Below are 9,585 nucleotides of genomic sequence, written 5' to 3'. Positions count from 1 at the left end.
GCTTAATTCTTGTGCGTGAGTACAATAAAGGCTTCACTGCTTCATCTCTGGCTTTGAAGAGGTGGGGGAAGATGAGTAAAGTGTCAGCTTGAATTAATGTCCTGGCCTAAATATTTATAGCTCACAGAAAATAATTGTATGGCTCTTTAGGACTCAGCTAATCAGTCATAAATTGCATTCTAAGTGTATTAGCATAATTCTTTTACGGAAGCTTTGACTGTCAGTAAGCTAGTCTCAAAATATTTGGCTTATAACACATGCAAAAGAATAAACATTTCTAATCCCAGTGAGTGAACAGGAGAATTTCCCTTCCACTTGTTCCACTTACTGGGTCTACCACCAAGGAAGGCTCTTTCTTTGTAAGCCTTGATACATGGAATCATAGACTCAATAAGGCTGGAAGAGACCTCAAAGATCATCATATATGATGCTTCTATTGCTTCAGGTTGCACAGTTAAAACTGTAAAGCAGAAATTCTTACTAATGGGAAAACCATGACCTACAGCAGTTAGGACATGGCATGCAGTGAAGGCATTGATAGGTTTGATGGGAATGTCCAAATCCCAGGCTATGTAGTCTCTCCTCTTTTTTTGGTTTATTGTTTTATTTGGTTGGTTTCCTTTTCTTTTCTTTTTTTGACTAAAGAATACTTAACAATAAACCAAAAGACACTGATTTGTAGGTTGCAAGCTCCAGATCTTGTTTATTTATAAAGCAATAAATATTAGAAGCACAAATAGATTGCACGGGTGTGTAAACAAACTGTACAATGACTGAGGAGTTCAGGAAGGGTTGCCAGAAGACTCCAAGAAGCATGTCGTCATCATCCTGAGTAGGAAGTAAATTGAGGGGGGGGAAAGTGCTTAGAAGCACTTGCGGTGGACAATGGATGGACCAGCTTCATCATACTCCTGTTTGCTGATCCACATCTGCTGGAAGGTGGACAGAGATGCCAGGATGGAGCCACCGATCCAGACGGAGTACTTGCGCTCAGGTGGGGCAATGATCTGGGGTGAAGAAGAGCAACATGATCCTCATTCAGCCTTTCTGAATAACCAACCCACATCAGCCACACAGCAAGCCACTAGAACCCATATCAGCCACACAACAAGCCACTAGAACCCATATCAGCCACACAACAAGCGAATAGAGTGGAATGGAATGGAATGGAATGGAATGGAATGGAATGGAATGGAATGGAATGGAATGGAATGGAATGGAAAGAATAGAATAGAATAGACCACACCAGACCAGGTTGGAAAAGACTTCAGAGATTGTCCAGTCCAACCTATCACCCAGCACCATCTAATCAACGAAACCATGGCACCAAGTGAACCCACATCAGCCACACAACAAGCCTCTAGAACCCACATCAGCCACACAACAAGCCACTAGATATTTCCCTAGGTAAAGGAAAGAACTTTTCTGTGATATCAATACTGATCTTCAGCAGCTGGTGCATGCAATGTGCCTTAAGAAAATCTGCAACTGTATTTTCCTCTTTCCTAACACTTGCTTCCAACCATCATAAATTATTTGGATTCAGTGGGATTTTCTCTTCCATTTGTCCATCAGCTGGAGAATTGTTCCTATGCCTCCAATTTCATCCATCTTTTATGAGTAGAGAGCCAAATTCCTTACCTTGATCTTCATAGTGCTAGGAGCAAGAGCGGTGATTTCCTTCTGCATGCGGTCAGCAATCCCAGGGTACATTGTGGTACCGCCTGAGAGGACGTTGTTGGCATACAGGTCCTTACGAATATCAATGTCACACTTCATGATGCTGTTGTAGGTGGTTTCATGAATGCCAGCAGATTCCATGCCTTGAGAAGAAAAGAACAAATAGAGACAATAGAATCATCATAGAATCCATAAGGCTGGAAAAGACCTCAAAGGTCATCAAGTCCAACCTGTCACCCAGGACCTCATGATGAAGGAAATGGCACAAGAGTTCTTTGTGCAAAGAGAGTTCTTTGTGCAAGACTTTGTGCGAGTTTCTTTGAACAAAGCACTCTCCTCACGAGCTCTTTTTCTTGTAAAGCTATTCACTGATTACTATATATTAAAGAAAAACACTGTAAAAAAAGAGAGATATTATAGAACTAGCTTAGAAAAATGAAATTTCTTTGTTGGAAAGTATCCTAATGAGTGTGAAGAGGAAAGAGACTCAAAATACACAGTAAGATAATCATAGAACCATAGAATCAACCAGGTTGGAAAAGACCTCAGAGATCATCAAGTCCAACCTATTACCTAACACCTAACCCAGACAAGATAAATTCCTTTAGCAAATGGCAATGAGAGAAAGTTAGAAGACAGATGATCTCTGGATGATCTCTGGATGATCTCTGGAGGTCCCTTACAACCATTCTGTCTGTGAAATGAGCATCAAGTTATGCCAGAGTCTCACAATAAGTATTAGTTAACTGCAGTAAAGACAGCCATAAAGACAATGAAAACAGTTGAGGTACAACTAAAAAGACAATAGTAACTTCTGTCAGCCTACTCAAGATGCTATTTATAAAGATCAAGGCAAAACACAAGCAAAACTCTGCCCCAAGGGATTAGTACTTGGTGGTGAGGGAAAAGAAACCAGCAGCACGTTTGTGCATTCCAATTTATCAATCCTAACAGGTGCTTCCTGAGAGGGCTGACACCAGATCCACAGCAAGATGTCAGCTGATGAACAACTGCATTTATTGCTCAGGACTTAGGAGCATTTGCTGCACCCATCAGCTGCCCTCACAAACAGCAGAAGTTACCACGCTGGCCGTGGCAATGTTTAGTTGCAGTGCACAGACATACACACTCACACCTTTCATTCCACTTTTTGCCTCTCCCAGATACTTTGCTTCTTCGTGGAGTCTGGGGTTTGGCTTTTTTTTAGAGTAAGCATTACAAATTGTGGTAGTTTCAACCCACCACACAAATACAGCAGTGAGAGCTGTTCTTGCCACCAGTGATGTAAAGCCATAGACCGTTGGAATGGATCCGTGAGGATCTTTGAGACCAGCTCCCTAATGGTGATATTTTAACTGTATACTGTATCACTCAAAAAAATGGTAACCCTAAAAACCTATAAGGCTCTCTGAGGCCAGCTCCCTAATGATGATATCCTAACTGTACATTTTATCACTCAGAAAAATGGTGAGCCTAAAACTGGGTCTAAAACCTGCAACAATTAGCTCAGCTAATTGTTGAGGCCACATCAAGCTTGGAACAAAAGCCCTATAAGGAGAGACTGAGAGACTGAGGGAGCTGGGGTTGCTTAGCCTGGAGAAGAGGAGACTCAGAGGTGACCTTATTGCTCTCTACAACTACCTGAAGGGGGGTTGTAGACAGGCAGGGGTTGGTCTCTTCTCCCAGGCAGCCAGTACCAGAACAAGAGGACACAGTCTCAGGCTGTGCCTGGGGAGGTTTAGGCTGGAGGTTAGGAAGAAGTTTTACACAGAGAGAGTGTTTGCCCATTGGAATGGGCTGCCCGGGGAGGTGGTGGAGTCACCATCACTGGAGGTGTTCAGGAGGAGACTTGATAGGGTGCTTGGTTGCATGGTTTAGTTGGTTGGGTGGTGTTGGATGATAGGTTGGATGCGATGATCTTGAAGAGCTCTTCCAACCTGGTCTATTCCTATTCTATTCTATTCTATTCTGTTCTATTCTATTCTATGCACAGCTTACAGGAACCAGGGGCTCTAGCTCATTATTTATTTACTTCTTTTAGTGTTTGATTTCATGCCAAATTTAGATCAGCAGGAAGAGGAGTGGGACACCTCCTGCTTCACTGATCCCTCCTACAGAGAGAAGAATTTCCTGGGAACACTTACCGATAAAGGATGGCTGGAATAAGGTCTCGGGGCAGCGGAAACGCTCGTTACCGATTGTGATCACTTGGCCATCAGGCAACTCATAGCTCTTTTCCAGAGAGGAGGAAGAGGCAGCAGTAGCCATTTCATTCTCAAAGTCCAGCGCAACGTAGCACAGTTTCTCTTTGATGTCGCGAACGATCTCGCGTTCAGCTGCAGGGAGATGGGATTCAAATCAAGGATCGGATACACGAGGTATGAGAGGAAGGAGAAGGGGCCAAGAGAAGGGCAAAGCTGAAGCACTGACCTGTTGTCACAAAGGAGTAGCCACGCTCTGTCAGGATCTTCATCAGGTAGTCAGTCAGATCCCTGCCAGCCAGATCCAGGCGCATGATAGCGTGGGGCAAAGCATAACCTTCATAAATAGGGACGTTGTGGGTAACGCCGTCACCGGAGTCAAGCACGATACCTGCGGGGGAAACGTCAGAGAGCAGTTGGAATCACCCTCGGGCACAGTGAGCATCAATAAACACAGCCAAATGTTGGATTGTTCAGGCATAAAGGGGCAAAGGGGCATTGTTCTACACTAGTGAATCACAGAATCGGTAGGGTTGGAAGGGACCTCAAGGATCATCCAGTTCCAACCCCCCTGCCGTGGGCAGGGACACCTCATAGTAGAGCAGGTTGCTCACAGCCACCTCCAGCCTGGCTGCAAAAACCTCCAGGGATGAGGCTTCCACCACCTCCCTGGGCAACCTGTGCCAGTAAAAGGTTTGTAATGCCCCTAAAAACCTTGCCTGTTCCTTCTGCTGCCTGGACACTCCTGTTTGGTGTGAACTTTCCCACCAGCCAGTTGTTCCGTACAGATTTTAAGCTAACCCACACCTGCAAGTCTTCCCGCTGCTGCTTCACTGAGCATTAAGCATGTCTGCAATAGTGACCAATTGTGTTGGCCTAATAATGGGCATTTGGGGGGCCAAATTTAACCCCTTAAACTGCCATGCAACTGCAGTGTCTTCACGGGAACATCTCCTCATCTGCATCATGACCTGCGGGAGTCAGTCCCACAGTGCCTCTGCAAAAGCAGCGCAGACAGGTCCACACTATTCTTTCCACAGCCTGTTTTGTGCTGGCTTTTTGCTGCTGTTATCATCAATAGCTACAAGCTACAAAGATCTCCTTTTCTGTAAACCTGAGTGAGTTATGACGGGGTTTTCTTCCTGTGTGGAGTGGGATGGAAGGAGAGTTCCTGAAAGGAAGTCTCTCCAGGGTGTTGATCTGTTTATTTTACCTGTTGTACGGCCGGAGGCGTAGAGGGAGAGGACAGCCTGGATGGCCACATACATGGCAGGAACGTTGAAGGTCTCAAACATGATCTGGGTCATCTTTTCACGGTTAGCTTTTGGGTTCAGAGGGGCTTCTGTGAGCAAGGTGGGGTGCTCCTCAGGGGCCACACGGAGTTCATTGTAGAAAGTGTGGTGCCAGATCTTTTCCATGTCATCCCAGTTGGTGATGATGCCGTGTTCGATGGGGTATTTCAAAGTGAGGATACCTCTTTTGCTCTGAGCTTCATCACCCACATAGGAGTCTTTTTGACCCATACCGACCATGACACCCTAAGAGAAGAAGATGCAGAAGAGAGTTATGTGAGGAAGACAACATCACAGAGCTCAGGTATTTCCCTCACTGACAACTATGCTATTTTCAAGCAAGGCACAAGCAGTCTCTGGTAGTCTTAGGTTATGGCTTTAAAAAAATCACACATTAGAAGGTTGTTTAGGGAAATAAAGGAACATTACTAAAACAAAGTGAGTCAACAAGATTTGAAGGTTTCTTATGAAATGAAATGGATGTTAGGAAGAAGTCCTTCCCCATGAGGGAGGTGAGACACTGGAAGAGGTTGCCCAGGGAGATGGTAGAAGCCCCATCCCTGAAGGTTTTTAAGGCCAGGCTGGATGTGGCTCTGAGCAACCTGCTGTAGTGTGAGGTGTCCCTGCAACTGGCTGATTCTTGAGGTCCCTTTCAACCCTAACAATTCTATGAAATCCTTCTTTTCCCCCTGTAATCTGTTGAAAGAATTTTCCTCCCATTCTTTAATGCACCTCTTATTTTCAATTACTTCTTTCTGGTCCAAGGGTTTAACTGAAAAGAAAACTGCATAATATCTCAATGAGGAGAAGATGTAGAAATACATACAAAGAGAGTTTCTGAACAAGGAGATAAAGAGGGGAATATGCCTTCTACTGGAGGAAGATACTCCATACTTCTTTGGAGCTTCAGCAATAATTTATCCACAGTAACAAAATACAAATCATAAATGCTTTAGGTTCTGTTTTGTTGTTGGGGTTTGGGTTTGGGGGGTTTAGGATTTTTTTTAAGGCCATCACAAACTCTTTAGTAAGGAAATTGTAAGAGGAAAAAGTACTGTATTTCTCTGTACCAATTCAACTGTGACAAAGACAGAAGGAGAATGACATGGAAATGGGGAAAAGAAGGCTTAGAGTGCAGCATGAAGACAGACAAAAGGTGTTTGGTATGTGAAATGTTGGCCAGGACAGGTGGGAAGGGCTTTAAACTCCATCCTGAGCAGATTCAGCCAGTGGAGATGCCTGCGCACTAGCACCAGCAGCAGGTCTGGCCCAGGGGATGGAGTGGGCAGCAGCTTTGTAGGAAGCTAGGTTTAAGATCATTAGGAGAGAGAATAGGGAAGACAATCCAGGGGAAAGCTGGAGAGTTAGAAATAGCTGGAGGAAAGGGACAAAGTGATAGAAAGCGAGAATAAGGGACAGCCAGGCAGGGGAGGTGAAGGAAGCGCTGGAGAGACCTGGGAATGTCTCACTAGTACTGCCGCAAGAAGTGAGCAGAGCGATTGGCAGAGTACTTGGGACAGGACAAAAGAACTAAAGAGGGAAAGACTGCGTGGAGGCGACTGCTTGGGAGATGGGGAAGGCTTTGTCCTGTCCCGGTCTTGCCTCCGCAATTTACCTGGTGTCTCGGGCGGCCGACGATGGACGGAAACACAGCCCTGGGGGCATCGTCTCCGGCAAAGCCCGCCTTGACCAGCCCTGAGCCATTGTCGCACACCAGTGCAGTGGTCTCCTCGTCGTCACACATCTTCGGAGGGAGGCACGGATCTGAAACACAGCGCGGCAGCGTGTCCAGACCCCCGCGGTCATCTCGGCTTTGCCGCCGGACCCCTCCGAGACCCCCGGGCGGACCCTCCGCGCCCTCCCGCCCGCCATCTGCGGCTGCGGCACACCGACCGCTGCCGGAGGCAGCGGGAAACTTGACTCGTCCCGGGACGCCGCCGGATGACTCAGACACCTTCGTGGGCAGGGCTTTAAATGCGCTCCGTCAGCCGCTTTCTTCTTCCCGCTTCTACAGGCTTATAGGATGCTCATTAGGGCATCGTTAGAGATACCGTCAGGCCCCAGATTGAAACAGAGAGCTCGGCCCTGCCCAGAGCACTTCACCGGCCCAGGGCGTCGCGCCCCGTCGAGGCGCTGGGACTGGGACGGGCGCGCTGTCCACGGCAGAAGGAAAATAAAGCGGCAGGTGTACAGGCAGAGCAGCGGCTGTACCTGCACGACCAGCATCTGCCGCCAGCCAGTGCCTCCCATCCATTCACCCACTCACGCACCCATCCGTCCGTCCGTCCATCCATCCGTCCGCCCGTCCGCCCGCCCGCTCGTCCGTCCGTCCATCCATCCATCCATCCATCCATCCATCCATCCATCCATCCATCCATCCACCTATCCCTCCCTCCATTCTTCCCATCTCAGTCATCCTATCTTCCCTGTCCTCCCCGAGCCTGCCTCGAGGGGCTGCGGGGGCCGCCGCGCTACTCACCTGGCCAGCAGCGGCAGCAGGGGGGTTGCGGAGGACAGCCTGGGTGCCGGCTCGGCGGAGACGCCCAAATTTATAACCCCCGAGGGGCAGTGCCGGCCAGGGCCGCTGCGGGACGGGGCAGCCACCTTCTCCTTATTTGGTCGGCTCCGCGCCATTGAGCGACCGCGCGGCCATGAATGGAGCCTGGCCAGCCCCGACGCAGCCCGGTCGCCCGGCCCATGTAAGGCAGGCGCGGGGCAGCTCGCCCCCGGCCCGCCGCATGGCCAAATAGGGAGCCCCGAGCAGCCCCCCGGGGGGCCAGGGCTCGCAGGGAGCCAAGTGGAAAGGTGGCGCCCCGGGCCGGCTCGCAAGGGTACGCCCGGGGAGCGACCACGCCGCCGCTGGCACCCTGTGGTGCCAGCAGCCGCCGGGTGCCGGCCAGGTGGACCCAAACCGCGGCGCGTTAAAGAGGAGATGCTCGGGATCGTCGGAGGATGTGAGGGAAACTGGGCAGGCGTTTTGTCCCCCGGGTTTTCATTTTTTAACTCAAACAAACAAACAAAAAAGCAACCAAACCCCAAACGGTCGAGCTCCTGTTTAATCAACGACCCATGAGGTTACTTTGGTGCCAGCAACTGAGGCTCTTCTACTGCACGGAGGCAGCATCTGCTGCCTGTGTTGCCTTAGGAATGAGCAGCGCACAATCGATTGCTTTTAAACTTTGACGAGCACATGTAGCAAAACCCCCGTGCTTTTCTCTGCCTGTCGGCTGGCACATGCGGCACAAACCGGGACCTGCCGGGCTGGGTCAATATGCAGATACTTCAGCTCCCCCCCGTTTTGCTCTCGTCGTGCACGGCGGATCAGTAACGCTCAGCGATATGTACAGGGCGGAGGGTGAGAGATGGGAATAGCTTGGCCAAAACCCAGCTATGGCATTAATGCAATGTGACAGTTGTTTTCCTGCTCAGTTGCTGAAACATCCACATTGATAATTTGTTCCAGAGGTGGAACCTAGAAAATCCCTGCGTCTCCAGGATTTTTATTCATTCATTTCTTTATTTACTGGGGGAGAGGGGGGTGAGGGGGAGGTAGTTAAAAATAGAAAGACTGGAGAGGCATCCCTTGAGTGGGTTTGGCCTGGTATGTGCAGGCAGAGACTGTCAATGCCTGTCCTGGAGGGACTGCATTATAACAAAGAGTACAGTGTCCTTCAGGAGCTCAGCTTGTGCACTGCCCAGTGTCTGCCTGTGCAAGGCACGATGAGGGGAAAATGAGGAACTGAGGTTTGGGATGGAAGGGAAGGGTGGGATGTAAAGGTCACGAAAGGAACACCCAGTAAATTGGATCAGCTGCTGAAACACAGGTCCTGTAGGCTAGATGTTATACAAGGACTGACAGCCATCGCATCTTAAATGAGGTGGAAGGAGAGAGCTTGTGAATGCAGCCCCACCCTGCAGTTCGGGGGGCTTGGGAGGGTGTTGGTTTAAGAGCTGTCTTCACGCTGGGGTTTGGCTCTGGCCAAGGATGCAAGGACAGGCAACCACTGGCTGCTCATTTCTAAACTAAAGGGGGCATCAGAGCTGCTCAGACTTTTCATTTCTTCTGAGACTGGAGAGAGTGGACTCATTTTTCTCCTTTCTACCCCAGTTTATCTTGGGGTTGTGCCAGTTATGAGCATAGGTCTGAAGATGTAGCAACAAACTTTGGGGTCATTGATAGCTCTTGCTTTGCTTTAAACGGCTTGGGAGGGTCAACTAGTTTCAATTGAGACACTGTTTGTGTAAAAAGCTGTATGTATAGTTCACATCTGTGCATATGCAATATATACATTACATGTGCATGTGTTTATCTGTGTATCTATATCTGTATCTATAGCTATATCTATATCACCAGGCTGGATGAGGCTCTGGCCAGCCTGATCTAGTGTGGGGTGTCCCTGCCCATGGCAGGG

At 48.7% G+C, this 9,585-nt stretch overlaps 1 protein-coding gene across 1 annotated transcript; it reads right to left on the bottom strand.

The window, feature by feature from the left end:
- Nucleotides 1–675: 675 nt before the first annotated feature.
- Nucleotides 676–7,744, bottom strand: ACTC1 (actin alpha cardiac muscle 1). The gene is made up of 7 exons (XM_068162930.1): nucleotides 7,653–7,744; nucleotides 6,789–6,937; nucleotides 5,095–5,419; nucleotides 4,111–4,272; nucleotides 3,825–4,016; nucleotides 1,642–1,823; nucleotides 676–1,007 (listed from the first exon to the last, which is right to left on the bottom strand). The coding sequence occupies exons 2-7, from the start codon at nucleotides 6,915–6,917 to the stop codon at nucleotides 864–866; spliced, it is 1,134 nt and encodes a 377-aa protein (XP_068019031.1). The 5' UTR covers nucleotides 6,918–6,937; nucleotides 7,653–7,744; the 3' UTR covers nucleotides 676–863.
- Between the last annotated feature and the right edge of the window lie 1,841 nt (nucleotides 7,745–9,585).

The sequence above is a fragment of the Melanerpes formicivorus genome, unplaced genomic scaffold, assembly GCF_026170545.1.
Source record: "Melanerpes formicivorus ecotype bairdi unplaced genomic scaffold, bMelFor1.0.p_v2 SCAF_68, whole genome shotgun sequence".
Lineage (NCBI taxonomy): Eukaryota > Metazoa > Chordata > Aves > Piciformes > Picidae > Melanerpes > Melanerpes formicivorus.
Note: the sequence above shows the minus strand (reverse complement) of the source record. Positions and strands in the feature narration are given on the sequence as shown.

Bases quoted from the DNA above. Each gene is read 5' to 3' on its own strand.
- ACTC1 (XM_068162930.1), bottom strand. From the start codon at position 6,917: ATGTGTGACGACGAGGAGACCACTGCACTGGTGTGCGACAATGGCTCA. The intron at 5,420-6,788 runs GTAAATTGCGGA...TTCTTCTCTTAG, and splicing joins TCGGCCGCCCGAGACACCAG to GGTGTCATGGTCGGTATGGG. The intron at 4,017-4,110 runs GTCAGTGCTTCA...ATCTCCCTGCAG, and splicing joins CTACTCCTTTGTGACAACAG to CTGAACGCGAGATCGTTCGC.